We start from the raw sequence: 22701 nt of genomic DNA on the forward strand, positions 1-22701 counted from the left end.
AAAGTGCCCTTTTTGTTGTTGTTGCTATTTTCCCAGTTTTCTATGAAAGTAAACTGAACTAGGGCTGCAACCAATGATTGTTTTCATTATCGATTAATCATTTGATTTTTCTTGATTTATCATTTTGTATATGCAGTGTTAAAAAACTGAAATATGCCAGGGTCAATTACCCAGTGCCTGATGTCCTAGAGATGACATATACAAATGTTTTGTCCAATCAACAGGCCAAACCCAAAACTATTCAGTTTACAATTGTTTATGACTCAGAAAAGCAAATTAACCAGCAAATGGCCTTACTGCTTAAGAAATGACCAAAACAATTATTTAATTATCAAAATAGTTGCCAATCATTTTTTTGGCAGATCAACTATTACTGCAGCTCTAAAGTCAACATCTTTGCATTTTATTAAAGAAAATATTGTCAGATGTATTGATAATGAAAATAATTAAATAATTGTTGGCAGTAACCTTACAGTTCTCCTATGATGGAATAATTCTACCTTACATGAGATTTTTGTGTTGACAAACACAAAAACGCAATAGCATTGCTGTGTGTTTTTGTTCAACAATAATACAGCCATAAATGTTGGTAAACCATACACACATAGGCTTTCACTTTCTGATAGATGATCAGGTTTGCAGTTAATAAAAGGTTCTACAACCCATTACATTTGCAACTCTAAGTGTTAATAAGCAGTTTATAAATGGATTTTGGCCCATATGTTCTGCAGCACCTTTCCAGAAGTAGTCAAACAGCCCATTGGTGAGGTCTCCCTAATGAATAAAAGAGCTAAAAATACAGACAAAGTGTCATACTGGAGGAGGACTTTCCACAGTCTGACAACCCAAAAGTTGTTCTTATTGCTGGATTATAAGATATCTATAAGGCATTAGTAAATGATGTATCATTACCATTAATAAATCCATGAATTACATCTTATAAACCCCTTTATCAATGATGCTTTTCAGACAGTCATACTAATAACAGTGGCTTTCATAATACTGACTGTGCCGTTAACAGACATGTAGTGTGTATAATGCAGCTGAACTCTGCTCTTGTGAATGTGAATCAATGACAGGTACACCTGGCAACTGTCCATGGTGCTGACACATTTAAAATTTGACTAATTTCACTATTTGCACCATTATAACCCACCACCCATGTATGACATTAATAAATACAGTGAAATGGAAACAAAGACGCAAAAAAAGTACAAGTAAACTTTTAACATTTTTTGTATTGAAAAGGTCTGCGTGCGTTCAGTCAGTGAAAGCAACTCCCATCCACACAGCTGTGGTGGCGGAGGGATACAGCTGCCTGCATCATCCACGCAACGCTGCGCCTACAACTGGAAAGGAAGGACAGAAAAGAAAATAGAGAACATACAGACTTATACAAAATGTATTAAAAATGTAAAAAAAATTGTAAAACACCAAGTCAAACTCTAAACCGAAACTGAACATGTGCACAATCGCTCGATAAAGCCAGCTCAGAGCCGGGGTTCCTATTACAGACAGCTTTTCGGTTTGAGCCCATTGTGTGGCAACATGGGAAAAGAGAAGGAGGATGCGCACTATTTCCCGACGCGCAGTGACATTGTTCTAGAGTGCTCCACGATCAGGGCCATCTTTGGTCGTCCTCGCCGGTGACAGTGTGGACAGTATATTGCATTGGTCATTAATGCCTAATGATTAATAAATAATATTTAACTTTGAACGAGCCGTTTGAAAGCAATCGGGCAGAGACAGAGAGCCAGTTTCCCGGTTGGTGGACTCACTGGCATTCTTTCCTTCAATACCCTTCATTTCTCAAGGCAAAAAGAGGGCGAGACGGGAGAGGCGGTGATACAACATGGATGAGGAATATGATGTGATCGTTCTGGGCACCGGACTCACAGTAAGTGGTAAAGCTTAATTTGTTCCGCACAGAAAACAGAGCAGATTGATTGTGGGAGCTTTCCAAAAGATGACTTTATCCAGACTACGGGCCCGCTATCCTCTCTTCCGTAGCCCAGAAGTGAAAGCCTCCCGCATCCCTGTGTGCTTGTGACATTAGAAAATCCTGATAAGAGATGCGCTTCAGAAAAAAAAAAAAAAATCTTTAAATGAAGCACTCGACCTGCTTGTGCATCACAGGGAGGAAACAAAGCTCCGGGAGTTATATATTTTTTTCATTCTCCCGGCCGGCTTCAGTGTTGTGTTACACCCTGTAGCATCTCTTAGGCGTAACCCCACAGTGTGTCATGGTCCCCGTTGCATAGACAGGCCTCCATCCTGAGGTTGGCGCAGGCCTAAGCACGGGTTTATTTAATGACTGAGCCTTTCACTGCTGCCACTCTCGCCGCAGTTCCCTTCACTTATCACACCCACCTATCACAAACATGTCTGACACATTTTGTGCGATAATAATCGAGGGTTTCACGTGCGTAAAAGTCGACATTTTGGTAGTTTTTTTAAAGGTATCAAATATCCTTTTGTCAACTCGTAGTCACAATAACTTATTTATGATGTAATTATGTCATTCGGACATCATTATTAAGAATACTAGCAATTATTATTAATTTTTTTTATCATTCTTCTTTTTATTATTAGTTCAGTGGATACATGGGTGAAACAATCCAGTCGCGCATGCGCACAGCGTGCCTCCTGTCCTCCCCTGCAGCCGTCTGTCAAACCCTCTCAACTTGCATTTACACTCATTTACCAGTTTGTTAGGAACACCTAGATAAAACTAATGCAGTCTAACACCACAGTCCTGCAACAAATCCTCTCTTCATGAAGGTTATAATGTTCAATTTTGTTGCACCTGTTTTAGAGAGGTGTTGATTCAACTTTATGATCATTTTGGAGGATGCAGTTCGTTGTGATCTTGGATTGTATTGCATTGTATTGACTGAGTCCCGAGGGACCTCCTTCTCAAGTCGTTTTTATTTGGTGTCTTTTCATTTTCAAATTGATGCTACTTTACAGAAGATAATGCTGGGTATTAAATCTTGTTTTATGCAGGAATGCATTCTGTCTGGGATCATGTCTGTGAATGGGAAAAAGGTTCTGCACATGGACAGGAACCCCTACTATGGTGGCGAGAGCTCTTCCATCACCCCCCTGGAGGAGGTAAAGGGCTCCTGGGATCTATAAAACCAATCAATATATTTTTACGTCCCTCAGTACATCTCATTTTGCTTCCAGTGTCATCAGCTGCTGTTTTACTGTCTCCATTTATCCTCCGTAATGTCTCAGATTCTGTGAGCTTCATAGATTTCTGCTGCACAGGATGTTGCTGATGTCTCTCTTTCTTGTCATCTTCCACAGCTGTACAAGCGCTTCAGTCTCCCAGATAGCCCGCCTGAGTCAATGGGTAGAGGAAGAGACTGGAACGTTGACCTCATCCCCAAGTTTCTCATGGCCAATGGTCAGTCCCCCATCACTGAGTCTGTATAGAGGGAATATATAACCTTCAAGCTCTCATCATTTATTACTGAAATAAGAAATTTAATACAGAAATAAGGAATTAACTAATCAGACTACACATAGATGTTAAAATGTAACATATGTCTGTGTGTGGTTGCAGGTCAGCTTGTGAAGATGCTGCTATACACAGAAGTGACACGGTACCTTGACTTTAAAGTGGTGGAGGGAAGCTTTGTCTACAAAGGAGGAAAGATTTACAAGGTGCCGTCAACCGAGACTGAGGCGCTAGCTTCAAGTAAGTCGCTTGAATATGTATCGTCACAATTTGTATGATACAAAGAGAAGAGTATTTAAATCACAATTAAATAATCAACATTAAGGCCTTTTTTGGTAATTCCAGATCTGATGGGCATGTTCGAGAAGCGAAGGTTTCGCAAGTTCTTAGTCTTTGTGGCCAATTTCGATGAGAATGACCCCAAGACCTTCGAGGGCGTGGACCCCAAAACCACAACGATGAGGGATGTTTACAAGAAGTTTGACCTCGGCCAGGATGTCATTGACTTCACCGGCCACGCCCTGGCCCTCTACAGGACAGATGAGTAAGAACAACAAACCTATTCACAACCTGTTAACAATCTTTAATACCTTAATTTTTCTTAACAGGTGCCTTTATAATTTTAACACATCTTTATTGAGCAATAGATGCTCTAATGAAGATGTTACAAAGCTTGAATTAGTAACTGACCACCTAATTTCTGATACACTTCATTTTTTAAATAAACCACTCACACACACACACACACACAATGAGTAGGATTTTTTTAAACAAACATTTATGTAGGTCAGGATCAACTTCCTCTTGTTTTTCTTCTCTGTCAGCTACCTTGATGTTCCCTGTTTGGACACAATCAATCGTATCAAACTGTACAGTGAATCACTGGCACGGTACGGGAAGAGCCCCTACCTCTACCCCCTGTATGGACTGGGAGAGCTGCCGCAGGGATTTGCCAGGTATTTTAATAGTTATTGATCATTATGTATAGATTTGTCTTTAATATTAAATACAGAAGTACAATATCAGTCTTATTCACTTTTATTCACTATAGGTTGAGTGCAATCTATGGAGGAACCTACATGCTGAACAAACCAGTGGATGAGATAGTGATGGAGGGTGGACATGTGATCGGAGTGAAGTCTGAGGGCGAGGTACAGCAGAGTTGTTCTTAATTATTATGCAAATTTAACAATTTAATAATAACAAGCACTAGAGTGGATGCACAGTGAGTTTATTCACCCTGATATATTCACTCAGAGGAGATAAGAACATGAGCCCTGTAAGATGTTGCATGCATGTCGCTGTCTCCTTCATGCTGCAGGTGGCTCGTTGTAAGCAGCTCATCTGTGACCCCAGCTACATCCCGGACCGTGTCCGTAAGGCAGGTCAGGTGATCCGCGTTATCTGCATCCTCAGCCACCCCATCAAAAACACTAATGACGCCAACTCCTGCCAGATCATCATTCCTCAGAATCAGGTTAACCGCAACTCAGGTGAGGGTCATTGTCACTTTTCAGCGAATACTCTAAATGGTTAGACGTAGTGTCACAGAGTGAAGTTCTTAGAAATTGGAGCAATGACACCATTTACAAATGTAATTGATTTGATTTTAAGCCCTGGAGCTATGGAGCTCACTTATGGAGACACATGACATTATGCATATTTCGAACTTTCATCCTTTCAGAGAAACAAGTCAGTTTTAGTGTCCATGTCCAAATGAGCTGATTATCCTTAAGCACTAAAAAATTTGATTCCATGTCGAATGGTTACATACAAGCATTATTTTTAACTCTTAAAACTGCTGTTATCAGTTATCTTATATTAATAACAACATCATATGACTACTTGTATGTGAAACGGGTCGCTCTAAATAACAAACACACAGAGAATTATCCTCCAACTCTGCATTACTCCTCAGCTTGCCAAAAAATTTAGTGTCTTTTAGCTCATTGAGTTGATTTTCTGATCTGTAACTTCACTGTTTTGGTTCATTCTCATGGCTTAGCATTTCCAGATGCAGCTTGCAGCTCTTTCCAGTGAATAAACTCTAAAAACCTACAGTGTCTTAATATAAAATGACTCCAAATTAATGATATATCCTGGATATGTACTGTATCTAGGCAGGTGTTTGCGAATAAGTTCACCATAACAGCTACATAATATGTCACTGGTGTGTTTAGAGTTTATTTCTGCTGCCCCCAAATGGCCAAAAAACTTCTCCTCCTTTTAACCCTTTTCTCAATTCTCCAGACATCTACGTGTGCATGATCTCCTATGCTCACAATGTGGCGGCCCAGGGGAAGTACATTGCCATAGTCAGCACCACAGTGGAAACCAGCGAGCCCGAGGCTGAGATCGAACCGGCCCTGGAGCTGCTGGAGCCCATTGACCAAAAGTCAGTCGCACTATTACTTCTACTGATTTCTTTCATTCAAAATGTCATGCAACTCGTTTTTAACAAACAAGCAGATGTTGACATGATATAAAAATATTTAAGAATTCTTGTGATTCATAACTGTATATATTTAAGGGAGTTCTTTTTTTTCCAGGTTTGTGGCTATTAGTGACCTTTATGAGCCCACAGACGATGGTACTGAGAGTCAGGTAAGACTGTTTTCGCCAACAAAATTGCAAGATAAAAACCTATTTCCTGAGAAAAAACGAAATGATTCTCATGGCCAATATTTTAGTGGTGTCGTTCTATGAAATATCTGAAATGTCTCAACAGCTATTAGGTGGATTGCCATCTAAACCTGCTAAACATCAGCATGTTTGCATTGCCACTGTGGGCATGTTAGCTTGCTGATGTTAACAGTTAGCTTAAAGCCTCGCTGTTACTAAATACAGCCACACAGAGCCACTAGCTGAGCTGTAGATTCTCAGTCTTATTACTTTATCCTCCCCAGGTCTTCGCCTCAAGGTCCTATGATGCCACCACTCACTTTGAGACCACTTGCAACGACATCAAGGACATCTACAAACGTATGACCGGGAGCGACTTTGACTTTGAGAACATGAAACGCAAACAGAACGATGTGTTTGGGGAGGATGAGCAGTGAGCGGGTAGTGTGGGGTTTCCCGAGAGAGAGGGCGGGGCTGGGAAAGGAGACGGGGCGAAAACGGGGCAAAACAGGCGGCAGAGCCTGCGGCAGAGGGGCCGGGGGGGGGGCTGCCTGAGCAGTGCTTTAAAAAATAAAACAAATGGGGTTGGGGGTCAAATTAAAAGAAGCAAGAGCGTGGCGTAGAAGAAGAAGAAGGGGGGTATTGTTTCTGGGCTCTGCCCGCCCTGAGCCGTTTGCCTCCTTTTCCTTACTCCCTCTCTCTCTTTGACACGCGTTCAAACACATAAATGCTCACAAACACACACACACACACATACACGCTGTTCCAATACTCACACTCCCTATCTCTGTCACTGAAAAGCAGGGTTGATATGGTCTTTCATTCCATTGTAGACTTTACAGTATAATCATGTCTTAACTATTATCTTTAGAGGTGAATTTATTACTTGTTGTTGGCGATTTTCAAAGCATTTCATTCTTTCTGTAATGTCTCTCTCCTCATATCAGAGGTTGGCGTGGATGGGAAGTTTTGATGGCATTGAGAGGTGCAGACCGCGAGCTCTGACATGAGAGACCCTGTAACGGCTTAGTGTAGAATCCTCTGGGAGGGTCACCTCCAGTTGACATGCATGCATCTTTTACACACAGTAGTATTGTACATAGACTCAAATGACACTGCGGTATGAAGGCTGGACCATTCCACGCATCGCTCCTGTCAACCCTGCTTTCACTTTTCTCTTACTTGGTCTTTTACCTGTGTTAATTCAATAGACGCCGCTCCTTTTGGCAAAATCTGTTGATCGGGCAAAGAAAAAAAAATGTGATGAAAAGTTACTTATAAATGGGCTGTTCTGTCAACTGATAGTGCTCACTTTGCAATGCTGTTGTGTTTCCCTGTGCTAGCAGGCAAGCTAACCAGTGGCTATTAATTGTCACCCCCTCAAAAAAAAAACAATTGTTGCTTTGTTTTTCTCTGTTTTGTGATGTCAATTTTGAATTTCAATAGTTTCTAACATTTTAAATTATTGAAGAGTTTTATTTCTATATATTTGGTGCACATTTCACTGGCTGAAGTTATGAAGTTTACAGAGCTGAGGTTGAAACTGTGGTCTTCAAGCTGAACATAAAAAAAGGGAATGTCGGGAGCTATAGAGGAATGGAGGGGATTTGTCTGGTTCTGGGTAAAGTATTCTGATTTGAAACGAGTGATGAAAACAAAGCTGATTGTGGTAAATGATACACGGCTGAGATTGCGAGGAAGTGCGCCATGGTTGGGGGAAAAAGAATGTATGCGGAGAATGTTGTTGATTTGACGTTTGCGGAGTTTCACCTTTGAGTGAAAAGAAGGCGAAGACTGAAATTTCGGCTCATAGTGAAAGCACCGGATTGTGTCTTGGTTGTTTCAACCCTTGTGTGTGTGTGTGTCATTGAGATAAGTAATTCCCCTAGAAACTCAATCTTATGAAGAACTGTAGTTGTTAAAATAGAGGGAAAAGCTGGAATCTCCCATCCTTTTAAAAGACTTTGTAGCAAAAGTATGAAGCCACAGTTACAAGTGCCGCCCCACGAGAATGAACCAAGATGCTTTTATTTGGTTGCAGCCTTAATTTTGGGGTCTGATTCAAATGTTTGGGCCCTTTCAAAAAAATTTGACTGCTTTGTTTTAACTAACAGTTAGTGGCAGGTCAGTCTTGTGCCAAAAATGGTGTCGCTGTTATTGGCAAAACTTGCTGGCAATGTTAAAAGTTCAGTTTGGTCGCGCTTGTTGCTGTGCAGATCTGTCTGAATACTATGGAGGGGGATATTGTTTTCTACACCTGAGTGGAGGCAGCTCCTCATATATCTCTACACAGTGCACGCACTGATCTGTGGCTCAGCTTGTTACACATCAATAAACAAATAGATGAGACGCTCTGATCATTTCCTTTAAAAAAGCATTTCACTTTACCCACCAGGACCAGTCCCTTAACAACTCGTTTGGGATGTTGATGTGTCTTATTGTTATGCTCTATTTATTTGAATTTCACTGATGTATTGAAAAAGGTTTTTATGTCAGACGCATATGCTACGCTGTTAGTTTATGATCCGACGACGAAATGGATTTTAAAAGTGATGCACACCGAAAATTACCTGTTTTTCGTTTGTTATTTGCTGTGTTCATGTGTTATGTTTACCTTAATTACCTTAATCATTCCAGTGTGGTTTCATGATTTAATATGATTATTGAGCATTCCTAAGAAACAGGTTTTGATGGAAAGATAACAGTCTGACATGGAGCTGAAATCAAAATCTAAACAGCTGTGTACTCACAACAGTTTCACAACCGTGCGTCGTTCAGAATTGTGTGTGGTCTTCATCCTGGAAACATGTTATTGGATTAAAACTGGAACACTGTTTACTCTTCGAACATAGATATATTTGAAGCCCTCCCTTCCCCTGACCTTTCCTCAGCATCAAATACTGTCCTCTCTCTTTTTTTTAATTTATTGAAAACAAAAGCCTAATGTGTGGTCGTACTGTTTTACTTTCCATCCAGTTTGGCCTTTGAAAAACCACTATTGACAACATCCCTTGAAATTGACAAAAGAAATAGTTCAGGCTGAGTAGTAGAAAACTTACTGTCCTTGTTTGATCACTAGTATGTGAACAATGCCTAATGTCTTGTGTAACAAATAAAACGAATTAAACTATGAATGAAATGATAGAAAAATAAAAAGCACATGGCAAACCTGGAAAAGACCCTGATTTTGTTCTGTGGTTCTTTTGCGTGAGTGAGGGACCTTCAGTGGGAAGATTGTCTATACATACATACAATAGTATTTTATATACACTTGTGCTAAAAATACAACTTACAGAATGATAGAATTTTAATAATTACACATTATTCTGAAGTAGAAGATTCTGGCTTTGCCTAATAATCATCCAATGATGAGATATAAGAATAATCTGTATAGATATCTTTGAAGTTGAGTTGGTGGTGCATGACATTTCAGAGCAAGCACAAAACTGCTGCAGCACAAATGGACATGATGTGGTTGCCATGCGACCAGCAGAACATTGTGTCTCTGTCAGAACACAGAGCTTGATTCCAATTCAAATTCAGGAGAAGGCACAAAAGAATCATTCAGTCCTTCATTATACTTGTTGAACTATACGTCCTCATTATTCCTTCATTTGCAGCTTGTTTTTTCTTCACTGTAGTCTAACCTGTCACCCCCTCTTTTCCTCTTCAGCAACCACACCTGTGTTTCACTGCGCCTTACAGGATATCTGACAGCCTCATTCAGAGACTGTGGCAACATGTCATTTTAGCCTTGTGGAGTCCCAGTTCTTTTTCGTCCTTTGTCCAGTAACCACACCGTCATAACTGCTGTGACCTGCAGGGAGGCACCAATGTGGAGCTGACTCAGCTAGAATTACACACGATCCACCACGTAGCTCTCATAGGGATGACCCAGAAGTCTCTGTATCTCTGCCTTAGGCACCACCCAACACTTGCCCATGTGGCGTTTCCGCACCGAGTCTTTCAGCGTCTTGTCTTGCAGGGTGACTGGCATGTGCTCTGATCCCCACCTCAGGATCCCCCTGGCTAAAACTCCCTCTTTGCTGGCTCGGTGAGCGCCTCCACCCACATGATCCTTCACCACCGTCACACTCATGTCAGTGTGTTGAAATTGGCCTGTAAGCAGATAAATGGTGGAACATAACTAAGTATATTTACTTAAGTATAAATTTAAGGTACTTGTACTTTACTTGTGTTTCAATTTATGGCACTTTATAGTATTTCTAGGGAAATGCTGTACTTTCTACTCATCTACTTTTATTTGACAGTTACTTTTGTTTTATTAGATTTTGTTTAAAATAAACATACTAAACTTAGAAAATACAATGCAATGGTAAAAATTAAGTCCAGCGTACCCCAACCTGTTTGACTTGTAGTGATAAGCTAAAAATACAAATGTGAAAATATTCAATTACAAGTAAGAGTCCAGCATATAAAATCATACACAAGTAAAAGTACATCAGCAAAATGTGTTTCAAGAATTAAAAGTAAAAATACTTGTATATAACAAGTATTTTTTACTTAAATGATTCTAATACTGTATATCATTATATTAGATTCTTGACATTTCTGCAACAGTGTGTAAGTAGGATTTTACTGTTGTAGTTGGTTGAGGTGGAGCTGATTTATGGGGTGCAAACGAAAAGAATTTGCCTCAAGTTTATATTCTTTTGTTTTGGACTAATCTGTAATTTCTGCTTTAATATTTTATGATACAAATGATCATTTAGCTCTTACAGAATTACTTTTGATACTTTACAAGTAGCAATCTCAAAGATCTGTGTTTCATTAACTTTGGCGACACCTATGGCCACATATGGTAATTGCAGGTTTGTTTGCAAGCCAGAACATCACCTTCTGGCACAGTTCTGGCAGAACTGCTGGGTGATTTTGTAGGTGATTCATACCAGACACTCAGTTTATAAAACTGTAAAATGCAAGAACTTCTATATAATTTAATCAGTGACTCATAGGCCCAATCACCTTGGGCCCTGGATTTTGCATCCAGGGCTTTTACTTGTAATGGAGTATTTTTACATTGTTGTATTGGAACTTTTACTGAAGTAAAGGATCTGAATACTTCTTCCCTCAGTGGTGTACATACCCAGCAGGCCTTGGGTTGAGGCAGACAGCCCCCGTCCATCTGTGATGTAGAAACCCAGGTGAGCCATTTGTAGGTAACTGGGTTGTTTATAGTGGTGGAACAGGACCAGGAACCGTACATCCTTGGCCAGTTCAATCCAGCAGCTCCGATGGTTGTCCACAATAACCGTCACACCTTGCCTCATCACCAATCCCTGCTGATTGATGGGAAGGGTATCACGCCCTTCCCCTTCCACTACTACAGTGTCCAATGAGATTGTGATCATGATGCCACCAGAGCCACCAGTGGCTGTGGAGATGGTGAGGCGATTGAAGTAGGTTCGGGGGCGGTCTTCAACGCCATGCTTGGAGGGAGCTCCTATCAGTTGGCCATCCACAATGATCCCTTGAGGAGGAAGGAAAGCCATGTATACAATTGATAATGCACCCAAAAAGTAATGCGGGCACCCAAAATATGTATATTATTACGACATATTGTTACAATGCATACCTCTGTCTGGGTCCTCTAACAGTCTGAGAACATCTTTAGCCCTGCCGTCTACTGTGAAACACAGGTTCTGATGCAGCTTTGGCAGCTGGACCACAAAATGTGGATCTCCATCAACTACAACAGACAACACTGAGCATTAATATGTAAATGCCCAAAAAATAAGAAATGACTTTTAGGGTGTAATTAAAAACAGATAAATTGTAAGCTCTTGACCTGAAGAGGAGAAGACCCTCACGGTGCTCAGTCTAGATGGAGGCTCTAAAAGCACAAGACATTCAACTAAAGGACAGTCCTCCTGACTCCCAAGCACTGAAACCAATCACAGGACTACTCATGTATTGCAAGTGTTGCGTGGTTTCTACAATAAATCACATATTATTGAAGACATAGGGCATAAGGCAACTCTAATCAGCAGCCACTAAATACTTACCAAATGATCCGGTGTCTGCAGTATCATCCCCTGAAAATATATCAGAAATATGTTGAGTTTTTTTTTTTTTTTTTTTTTTCGATTTTCAGGCTTGAAAAACAGCTAGAGTACAGAGCTGCTTCTGATAAACATCTAAAACTTACAGGCATCATAGCTGAGATCGTAGTCGTAGTCATAAGTAGCGTCGTAATCTGGGAAATGGAGTTTAGGATACATTTTGATTCTCAACAAGGAATTTTAATTTTAGGGGCAACAACAGGATATGAAGTGTTAATGGTTATACTCACCTTTCACAAGGTCAATATCTATTTAACAGAAAAGAAATAAAACAATATATTACTGACTATTTGGGTCCAATGCTGTAATTTAATTGATTATCCGTTATGACATAACTAAATTGCTGTCAGAGTATTTATTACATTTAAACAGACGTACAATACATTAACTCAATACTGTACTCAAAGGGGCTATTTGTAAGTTTCCTCTGCTATCAAACGTGGTTTCTTGCTGGAAGCAGTTGGTGGTGATTGTCACTTGACAAGAACTTCAGCCATCATTGTCCTCATAATATAAGAGGTGATAATGCTCCCTCTGAGCAGCGCTACGTCTTCAGGGCAGATTGGAGGCTACAGTGAGTCGCTATCGGAAGATGACAAGACCGGCCGGGGCCGAGTTAACATTGGAGTTGATTTCCACCTCTGGAAATGCTGTTGGTGAGTAAAGGAATGAAGTTTGATGCTGAACTCACAATGTTTCTTTTAGACTAGTATGGAAACAGCTGTTAATGCTAACGTTAGCTATGTAGCGATAGCAAAACTTAAAAAATAGCTCTTTTAAGTACAGTTCTGAGGTACTGGTATTTCCATTCCATTATTTCAGTTTGCTTCATTAATTTGACAGCTATAGATATTAGTTACTGTTCAGATTAAGACTGTACATTTTATAAGATAAATGATGAACTATAAATAAATATTTGAGGCACAAAGAGGTAAACATTATTTAGGTAATCAAAAACAAGAATACAAATTTGTGTGGCAGAATTCAGGTGTTTCTTCGGTCATACTGCAGTAATCATCTCATGAGCCCTTAGATTTATCATGAAACCCTTTTGAGGGGCGCTGACCCTAGGTTGGGAACCGCACGACTAAGCTAACTGTGTATACAGTAAAATACCTGAAACATAGCTACACCTCAACCAGCTACAACAGTACAATGTTATGCATTGATGCTTCAGCATGACCTCTTTAAGCAGATTTTGCTGTTATTAATTATTTATTTTCACTTCCACAGGATTTTAAATTACAGGACTTTTAATTGTAATTGTATTTTTTACCTACTTTTACTAGTAAAGGATCTGAGTCCCTCTTCCTTCACTGCATTTAAATGCATCTCTACCAGATATAATGCAATTTAAAATTGATTTGTTAATGTAGGGAGGAAGTCAAGTTTTACCTTTCCTCTGAATCTGAATGGAAGTAGAGACATCTAGTGGAGAGAGAAAAAAACATTCAGCTAGGGATAAATAAACAAAGTCTGCGTGCATAATATTCAGTTTGTCACTCCTCAGGGCACAGAAAGGCTATGATTGCAAATTAGAAACAGAACGTACCCAGAAGCCCTGCTGCCTCCCACAGTCGTGGCCCATCTGTTACACCAGGCATGGGAGCGAAGGTGGCTGACACCAGGGTAGCAATGCTGAGGTCTGTGTCAACACCTGCATTTGTGTTGTTGACTTCCGCAGCCGGTGCTGGTGCCGGGGTAGGGGAAGTGAGTGGAGACGACAGCTCTTGAGGCAGAGCAGTGGTGATTCCAGACTGAGGAACATCTGGAGCAGATGTGCTGCTGTTGTCTGCCTCTGTCACTTTGACAGGAGGATGAGCTGTCCTCACTGTGCTGGGCTGTGGGGTAAGGTGTCTGCCGGGCAGGGGCACAGGGTCAGTTCTGACTGAGCTGAGGGGAGGCGTTGTAGTGAATGTTAGCATCGAGGGAGTGGTTGTTTTCATGGCATTGGCCTGGGGTGTGGAGACTTTTCCAGGTGCAGGTGGTGGTGCTGTTTTTAGAGCATTGAGCACAGATGTGGATATCTTTCCAGCAGGAGGAGGAGAGGCAGGTTTGGAATCATTATGGGAAGGAGTGGGCTTTTTACCAGATAATGGTGCTGGAGCAGTTTTGATGGAGCTGGGACTTGTGGTTGTAGTTGTAGTTTTCTTGGATGGTGAAACCACTGTTTTTCCTGTGGAAGTTGATGATGAGCCTTTTTTAGTTTGTAGTGTATTTGGAGGTGGCTGAGGAGGGTCTGGTTTTGTTTTGTTAGGCCTAGGGTTAGAAGGTGTGCTGGGTTTCTTTGCAGCACTAGCAGCTGGTATTTTGGTGGTAGCAGTAGTTGTTGTTGTTGTGGTTATAGTGGCTGCTGTGGTGGGTTTTGCAGTGGTTGGAGTTTGAGCTGCTTCATCTGTATCTGGCTTAACTACAACTAAAGAAGTCACTGGTGTTACAAAGTTGTATTTGAGGGAGAGATTTGTGGCTTTTTCTGCCAGTAACCTCTGAGTTGCGGGGTCAGTAGCGTTCAGTTTGGCCAGTAGCAGCTCTTTGATGGTGAAATACGCCCAGAGACGATGCACAAAGCTGGAGATACCTTCTAAACCACCTGAACAGTCTAATGAATCTGCAGTATCATTCCCCTTTGCATGGGAAAGCATCACATCATTCTCCATCTTGACACGTTGCTTTGAATCAGTGGCAGACATTGACACCTTTAAATCTTTGACCCCAGCTTTAATCCTCCCAGCCACAACCAACTCCGAGCCTTGGAAGTAGTTCGGAAACAGGGAGCGGGTTATGTCAAATGCCTGATCATCCAGGTATGACAGCTGGATGTCTGATAGCAGAGGGCTGGCTACTTCATCATAGAAGCCCTTCAGCTGCAAGGCCGCATCCGCATCCTCGTACACCATCCTGGCTACGCCTCGGTTATCCAGAGCCAGGCGTTTCAGGAGGAGGAAGTCCGCATCATCGCCAAAGGCAAGACCAAATAGAGAGGCTGAGCCTAAGGCCTTCTTGGCGTTACTGAGGATGGTGTCACCAGCTGTTACCCCGATGGTGGCTTCCCCATCAGTGAGGAAAATTACCAGGGGGACACGACGAGATGAGAGGTGTTTGGAAGAACCCGGGGACGGAGGGTTGACGAGCTGGGCAGCTGAAAGTAGAGCTGCATTGATATTGGTCCCTAAGACAAGAGTGGAACAATGGGGACAATGAGTGTTGAAGGTGGAGAACAACCGCAGAATAAGGAAGTTAATGATCAGCTCACTACAGTGCCACAGCTCAGACAGTATCACATTTTGACTCACATCCTTCTGCAATTATCCTCTTCACAAAGTCTTTGGCGTCTCGTACATTCTGCCGAGTCGCCCGCACTGTTCGGCCTTTCTTCCAAGTGTGAACCTTGTCTGAGAAGGTGATGATGTTGAAGTGGTCGCCTTCTCTAAGGTCCCCGAGAATGGTGCTCATGGCCTGTTTGGTCTACTGACAGAAATGATTACAATTAATGACAGAGGTCTTTAGGGGTGGGGGGTGGGGTGGGGGGGGTGGGGTGGGGGGTGGGGTGGGGTGGGGGGGGGGGTACACAAGGTTTTGTAAAAGGGTGTTTGTCCACTTTACCTGTTTTATCTTGGTGCCTATCATTGAGCCGCTGACATCAATGACAAATATAACATCCTTAGGAACCACAGGAAGCCCCCTAGGTGCAAAGTAATGCACAAAGTAGCCATCATACACCTGAGAGAGAGCAAGAGTAGAGACGAGAAAGGGTGGTAAAAGGCAAACCAAAAGCACAATTCTGTATCTGTTTAAAACATGCACACTCATGTATTTCAAAAGCCAGAAATGAAAAACGCTGCTGACCTGGACATCACCTATGAGGTCTCTGAGGTTCACATCATACTGAATGATGAAGTCTGCATCAAGACCCTTGGAGGAGACACTGTTCTGCTGCTGCACAGTGGGACTGTAGCGAACTCGAGCACAGCCAGCACTCTGCTCAACATGAGTGGAGGGAGGGGGGTCTGCATCACCTGCAGTACAAGATGGTTAATACATGAGTCAAATCAATCAATGTAGTAGCAATTAAACAAATGGTTCTGAAACATTTCCATTAAAGGAATAGTTTGGGAAATAAGCTTATTTGCCTTATTGCCAAGAGGAGTTAGATGAGGAGATTGATACCTCTTTCGTGTCTGTATGTCATAGCCAGCAGCCAGTTAGCTTAACTTAGCTTTGAGTCTGAAACAGTGGGAAACAGCTAGCCTGGTAACTAAATCTGCCTTCCAGCACCTTAAAGCTCAATAATTAGCTACCCAGGCAAAATCCAAAGTGTAAAAACAACAAGGGCAGCTACATGCCAGACAATTTCTTGGACTGACTTCTGACTACTGACTTATTGGAGTCTTCATGGATTGTTGGCATCCTCAAAGTGACTGCAAGACTTTGTAGCTTTGGATAGACCCAGGCTGCCTATTTCCAGTCTTTATTGTCAGTTAAGCTAACTCACCCCTGGCTGTAGCTATGCATTTACCCAATAGACATGACAGCTGTATCTCATGTAAAACTCATCACATTGCCATTTAATCAGTCAAGAAGTGATTCCTGAGTCTTCCTGAGAGCTTCTACTCTTAATGCTCTGAACATCCAATGGTGGGTACCTGGTTGTACAGCTACACTTCACAATATTGTAACAGAATTCAAGGTTGATTTTCTATTTTGAAAGCTCTTTATTCTAATAAACCATCTCCACTTTATTTTGATTTGTATTGTTAGATTTTACCTTTTGCAGTGTTAGAGAGCAGTCGCGTTGTCTTGAGAGGAAGGACTTTGATGAAACTGAGGCCTGTCCGCTCTGTTATACCTACGTCCAATGTCAGGTTCTGGACGGCCTGGCCAGGCCTCAGACCCAAACTGAGCTCGTAGCGGCCGAGTCTCCGTGGTAACAGCTCTTCATAGGTCAGAGAGAAGGACATCCGAGCTCCTGATGGTACGCTCACTGCCACACGAAACTTCTCAATCTCCCTCTCTCTGGAACATTGGTGTGTAAAAGGGAAGACAAACATAGAGTATAACGTTTCAAATGAAACATAACTAAAATGAAACTAAAGGTTAGAAAAAAAAAAAAAGTTTTGCATGTGACTGACTTGGTTGCGACAAGTCCAGCTGTTTTTCCTTGCTTCTTAGCAGCGTCGTATATTTTCCTGGCAGCAGCTCTTTCCTTCACCTGGGCCACATACACCTTGCCATTAGAGGTGCTGATGGGATAGAGGAAAGAAATAGCTCTCTGTGTGACTCACAGTGGCCAGATTATATTTCAGTCAGAAACACGCCTGGCCTGCATTGAGTTGTTAAGCATGATGACTTTATTTTTGCTCCTTGTATTTCCACAGCTATCACAAAGCTGCTTCACAAACATGCATCATGCTTGTTTACAGACGGAGTTCATACCATGTGAAGGGGGACGAGGGGGTCATAAACAGGTTGAGTGGAAAAGAGTAATTTCCCTCTAAAAACAGCGTTAATGAAGTGAGATCTTGCATGCCAGCGATGCTCCGAGGGAGTGCCGCTCCGTGCTGCACCCACCAAAATCCCAACCAAAACCAATGCTCAAAATGGGACCCAGTTCACACAGTGCACGTCCCAGGCTTTGGTGACCACGGATGTCATTTGACAAGGTGCTAAATTAAGGTCAGGTCCTTTGAACAAATATATCCAAAGAGAAAAAACATCAAGGGCTAACTAAAATAAACCCGCAGACTTGAAGCCAGCTCTTGTTTGAGACAGAGCAGAATGGCATGAGAGAGCAGAGTGGAAAATGGAGGTGCTTGTATTTATATGTGTGGCTGGCTGAGGGGGTAAAGGAAGGCTGTACATCAGTGACCTACACACAGAACACAGAGCTCTTAGTTTCAAACACAGATATGCCAAAGAACTTGCCACAGCTTTTTTCCCCTCTGGGTATTTGGTGATGTGCAGACAGCCGTATGGGTGAAAATATGTATGTGTGAGTGTGTGTGTGAGATGTGACAGATTATGGTTGTAAAAAGCTTCAGGCTCACACATACTTTAAAAATCTAAGTCTGCATCCATATCCTTGCACGTACAGTAGATGTAGGCGTGTGTGTATGTAGCATATCTAAACTGGCACGGTGCCTTAGTAAACTGTGCGGGGGAGAAAAAGGGGGACTGGGCAAACTCCTGTTATTTTCTCTATTAAATTTCTGACTCGCATTTACAAAGCCTGGCATTCATCTGCCCTCAGGTTCCCCCTCCTCCTGACCTGCTTCCGCTCCCAAATCCAGCTCCAGGCTCGCTGTTTGGCCTGCAATGTTGACTTATTTGTTTTGTTTATATTTAGCATTTTTAAAGGAGAGAGGTTTCCAACCCTCTTAGTAATCAAATTATGCATCTTACTCTGGACCGGAATTCTAGTTCCTTACATAATTCCTCTGAAGTTTTATTTCTGGATTCTGACCATCAACAAGAATATTACTTTTCCTTATTTCAGCTTCTCAGCTTATAGCAGGGAAATATTATTTCTGCAGGAGAGATATAATACATCCCTGCCAACTTCAGTGCACAGTAGGTGTGGATACTTGAGCTGTCAAAAGTCATCAACTTCATCCAAACACAAGTGAGAGAGATGATTGGTTACATTTCCTGACTTTTACAGTGATGTTGGAGAGATAGGAAGTACAGAAAATGCAAGGAATATACACAAAGACACTGATAAATAAATGGAGAAAGTATGTGATGTGTAAATACTGTAGGTAACAGTCAGAAATGGTGAAAGACAATGTAGGACGGACTTACATGGTGAAGTTGGAGATGAAAGCAGAGGAGGGCAGGTCCACCTCAAAGGCAGCTTCCTTGATGACGGGGAGCTGGTTCCATACTGAACTCTGGACTGTTGTAACAGCATAGCGGGACACCACTGAGCACCTCACATGGTAGTCTGTCACCTTCAGCTGGTAACACAACAAATACATGATTAAATCACTTTAGGTTGGAGGAGAAAGCAGTTACGTTGAGGATTCATGGGAGATTCTTCATCCCATAGGCATCTGAATTAAACTTATTTGGATCCAGAAAAGTGTGGAGTCATCTCCACAGATTACAATTGTGGGGTCATGCCAAATATATATTCTGCTGTGACACCACCGGACAGGTTTGACTATAACTGATAGTCATGGATGTTTACTTAAACCCACATAGGAAAAATAAACCTCACACGTAACTGTTTTGCTTTTTCCCCCCATCTCAGTCTGTCCTGCGTCGCTCTGATGAGTCAGTGAAACAACACACAACAATTCCCTGCATGGTGTCTCCGCCCTCCTCTTGTTTACTCGGGTACTGCTGGTGCCTGCTGAGACCAATCTGGTCAGTGCTTGCCACATGACTGCGGGATGAGGCGACAGGCAGGAGGAAGAGAGCCACATCAGCCCTCCAGCATGCTGGTATTTAGGAAAGCTGTGGTTTGTGCTATACAGACTGAATTACTGTATGTTCTAAAGGAGCCGCTTCACAGTTGACACAGAAGCAAACCGAGGGGAAACCACAGTGGAGCTACTGATGATTCCCTGAGAGGTGATGGTGGCTCCTTCCCTGTTTGTGAAGTTTGTTTTGTAGTTCACTGTGTATAACGGAGGGCAAGACCAGGACCAAAGTACACAGCTTTAGTTGTGTTATTTTTGTATGTGTAGCTATACTCATTCCATATTTATATGATGACTAACCCATTCACAGATTTGATAAGAAGAGTAATGCTTTAGATTATAGCCGGCAAGAAAATGTGTAAATATGGAGTACCAAGGAAATAATAGTGATACCAACAGGTAGAAGTGAAGAAGCACAGGAGGCAAGGGGGTAATAATGTACTATTAGGGGGACCTAATTACCTAATTTTTCAATTAGCTGTACATGTCACATAATTATTGAATTATTAAGGTAAAAAGAGGGACCAGCACACATCCTATCTTTCCTTTGACTACAGCTACTTTAAGAGAAGGAGTTAGACTACATGTGGCATTTAATCTTAGTTTAAAGGAACTATATGTAAGTTTTCTCTGCTGCTGAATGTGGTTTCTTGCTGGGAGCCGGTGGTGGTGATTGTCACCTGAGAAGAGCTTCGGCTATCATTGTCTTTATAATACGAGAGGGTATAATACGCCGTCTGAGCAGCTCTACGTCTTCAGGGCAGATTGAAGGTTACAGTGAGTCGCTATTGGGAAGTGACGAGACAAGACAGGCCAGGGCTAGCTGGTTAGCAAGCTAACATCAGAAGAAGAAAACCTGATGGAGACAAGAGTTAACATGGTGTTGCTTTCCACCTCTGGACACAGCTCTTAGTGAGTAAAGGAATGAAGTTTGATAAGGAACTAGACTGGTAAGTAAACAGCTGTTATTGCTAACGCTAGCTATGTAGCTATGGCAAAACTTACAAATAGCTACTTCATGCCTATAATAAACTACACTATAATTACAGTGAAAAGTGGGTGAACAATGGAACACTTTATTTTAGAGCCCAGTATTTAATCAGCGTTTTAAAATCATAAACATAACTTATAAAAATATAATTTATTTTATAATTATAGCCATAGAGGAACATTCTTCTTCCCAGGCCAAGCCTGTTTTGTTCCACAGCAACAATAATATAAAAAAATAATTTAAAACATTAAAATGATATTCATAATTGTAAGAAACAGAATCAAGAAAAAAAAAATAATACATTGCAATTTCCAAAGTAATTTCTGTAAATATCTTACAGATTTTTTAATCGATGTGATGTAAATCATTTCATTTCAATATCAAAACTATTATCCCATTGTTCTTGTATTGTTAGTAATAACACTACTGTACCCTGTAATTATTAAATAGGTACTCAGTGATTCAAAAAATTTTAAGGGTGTAATTTATTTCTATTTTGAACACTAAGTTGTTACCCACTTATTCCCTATAACCTTTCATCTTATTGTTGCGTATATACATGTATATATATATATATAATTATTTTACTGATATCCTTTAAACACCAAATAAATAAACAGTAATTTTGGGGCTGTAATTTAAAGCCTTACCCTCACAATCTGATGAATATTTAGCATTTTATGTAAAGCACTAATATACAAACTGCACAAACTTACCACTGGTTTCGTTGGTTTGCTTAGACGTTTTATTCTCTGGAAAAGAAACAAGAAAACAAGTCAATCAAAATGTAAAATGTTTAATAAGAGAGGCCAATGTCACACTGTAATGATAAGGTGCTTAAAAATACCACAATTTGGTCAAAATGCCTCCTTTTTGAAGTAATCCCCACAATCTGACTATGTGAGGGTTGGGTCAAGATTTTGTGTCAAAGTAGTCTGAATCAAAGCCATTCATGAATGGAGGGGAAGTGGAACTGGAAATAAATGCTTTCACTGTACACAGGGCCAGTGAAGGTGCACGGTTTGGTCTCAAATGTTAATTTTGCACACAAGTCACTGCTGTGTCAATACATTACCACATATCCTAGTCATTGCTGGGAATTTAACATAAACAAATAACTTTAAGAGTGGAAACCCTTTATATGGGACATACAAATCATATCATTTACATTAAAAACAGGAGTATGTGGAAAGTTCTGCCTGTGTGAGCCATTTGCACTGGTTTGTATTAGAGCTGCAGAAGCTCACTTTAGGAAACAGGAACTTGTTGGTCATGTTCTTTAACAACATTTTGCAGACTAATAGCTCTACTTGTGACTGAGAAATGGCTGAAGAACAGCTATTCTTCTTTGATTATTTATATATAAAATAAAGCTCTATACTATTGGCAAGAACTGTATCAGAGCTGGAGGGGGGCTCTGGCTCCCTCCCATGAGAAAACACAGCTTTGAATCAATTCACTTCCTCACACAACCTCTCTGTTAAATGACACTGTTTATTGAAAAAAAAAAATGTTAAAAGTTTTTTTCTTTTTAAATAATAATAATTCATCCGACCCACATATCATCTAGGGGTCATTTAAATGTGCATTTAAAGAACATGACATCTAGATGGGGTCATGGAGACATAAAACAAATATTTGATGGAGAGGAGTTTACTGGACGCGATAAATTAATTGAATAAAAGTAGAAAACAAACAATTGAAACTGGAGAATTAATAACTTGAGCATGTAAATGATTTTATCAATAAAAAAGGAGCAAATGCACTGGTTATTTCTTAAGACTAAATCGAGAATAACATTAAGCACCACTCTGTTCTCTTACCTAAAGGGGTGTGTTTGAGTTTTGACTCACAAAATAAGAAGAAATCCTCACCTGTAAAAGAACATTTGCTCCAAGGCGAGCTTCATAATCCCCTGACAATCCCTCTTGCACATAGAAAGTGAAGAAAACTAGAAAGCAGTGAATTCTTAAGTTCATCATGTCCATAGTGATTCAGATATAAGGCTCCAAGATGAAGTTGAATTGCCCAGTGGTCTCAGGTTTATCAGCGGGTCTGTAGCAGCTCGTTTACAGCAGGACGCTGTGCACACACCTCACATTTTACACGTTATGTTTT

At 41.0% G+C, this 22701-nt stretch overlaps 2 protein-coding genes across 2 annotated transcripts; one reads left to right on the top strand and one right to left on the bottom strand.

The window, feature by feature from the left end:
• Positions 1-1608: 1608 nt before the first annotated feature.
• Positions 1609-9268, top strand: LOC111234968 (rab GDP dissociation inhibitor alpha). Its single transcript, XM_022763225.1, has 11 exons — positions 1609-1897; positions 3007-3114; positions 3313-3412; positions 3572-3706; positions 3812-4010; positions 4291-4422; positions 4518-4617; positions 4788-4959; positions 5717-5861; positions 6016-6070; positions 6373-9268. Exons 1-11 carry the CDS (start codon positions 1853-1855, stop codon positions 6523-6525), a joined length of 1344 nt encoding a protein of 447 aa, XP_022618946.1. The 5' UTR covers positions 1609-1852; the 3' UTR covers positions 6526-9268.
• Positions 9269-9445: 177 nt separating this feature from the next.
• Positions 9446-22571, bottom strand: itih6 (inter-alpha-trypsin inhibitor heavy chain family member 6). The gene is made up of 17 exons (XM_022763190.1): positions 22458-22571; positions 21300-21335; positions 18970-19124; positions 17301-17411; positions 16937-17184; positions 16018-16187; positions 15775-15891; positions 15465-15636; positions 13724-15340; positions 13567-13599; positions 12402-12419; positions 12258-12305; positions 12115-12144; positions 11898-11942; positions 11685-11798; positions 11196-11579; positions 9446-10207 (listed from the first exon to the last, which is right to left on the bottom strand). Exons 1-17 carry the CDS (start codon positions 22569-22571, stop codon positions 9945-9947), a joined length of 3675 nt encoding a protein of 1224 aa, XP_022618911.1. The 3' UTR covers positions 9446-9944.
• Positions 22572-22701: the final 130 nt, after the last annotated feature.

This window comes from Seriola dumerili, unplaced genomic scaffold, assembly GCF_002260705.1.
Source record: "Seriola dumerili isolate Sdu_G_001 unplaced genomic scaffold, Sdu_1.0 BDQW01000468.1, whole genome shotgun sequence".
Classification (NCBI taxonomy): Eukaryota; Metazoa; Chordata; class Actinopteri; order Carangiformes; family Carangidae; genus Seriola; species Seriola dumerili.

What these genes read in the sequence shown, in the direction of transcription:
- itih6 (XM_022763190.1), bottom strand. Translation starts at nt 22,571, where the DNA reads ATGGACATGATGAACTTAAGAATTCACTGCTTTCTAGTTTTCTTCACT. An exon ending in ACCTCATAGGTGATGTCCAG is followed by an intron (nt 15,892 to 16,017) that starts GTCAGCAGCGTT and finishes GCTCTCTCTCAG; the next exon opens with GTGTATGATGGCTACTTTGT. An exon ending in GTTAGAGGACCCAGACAGAG is followed by an intron (nt 11,580 to 11,684) that starts GTATGCATTGTA and finishes TTCCTCCTCAAG; the next exon opens with GGATCATTGTGGATGGCCAA.
- LOC111234968 (XM_022763225.1), top strand. Translation starts at nt 1,853, where the DNA reads ATGGATGAGGAATATGATGTGATCGTTCTGGGCACCGGACTCACA. An exon ending in GACTGAGGCGCTAGCTTCAA is followed by an intron (nt 3,707 to 3,811) that starts GTAAGTCGCTTG and finishes TGGTAATTCCAG; the next exon opens with ATCTGATGGGCATGTTCGAG. An exon ending in ACGATGGTACTGAGAGTCAG is followed by an intron (nt 6,071 to 6,372) that starts GTAAGACTGTTT and finishes TATCCTCCCCAG; the next exon opens with GTCTTCGCCTCAAGGTCCTA.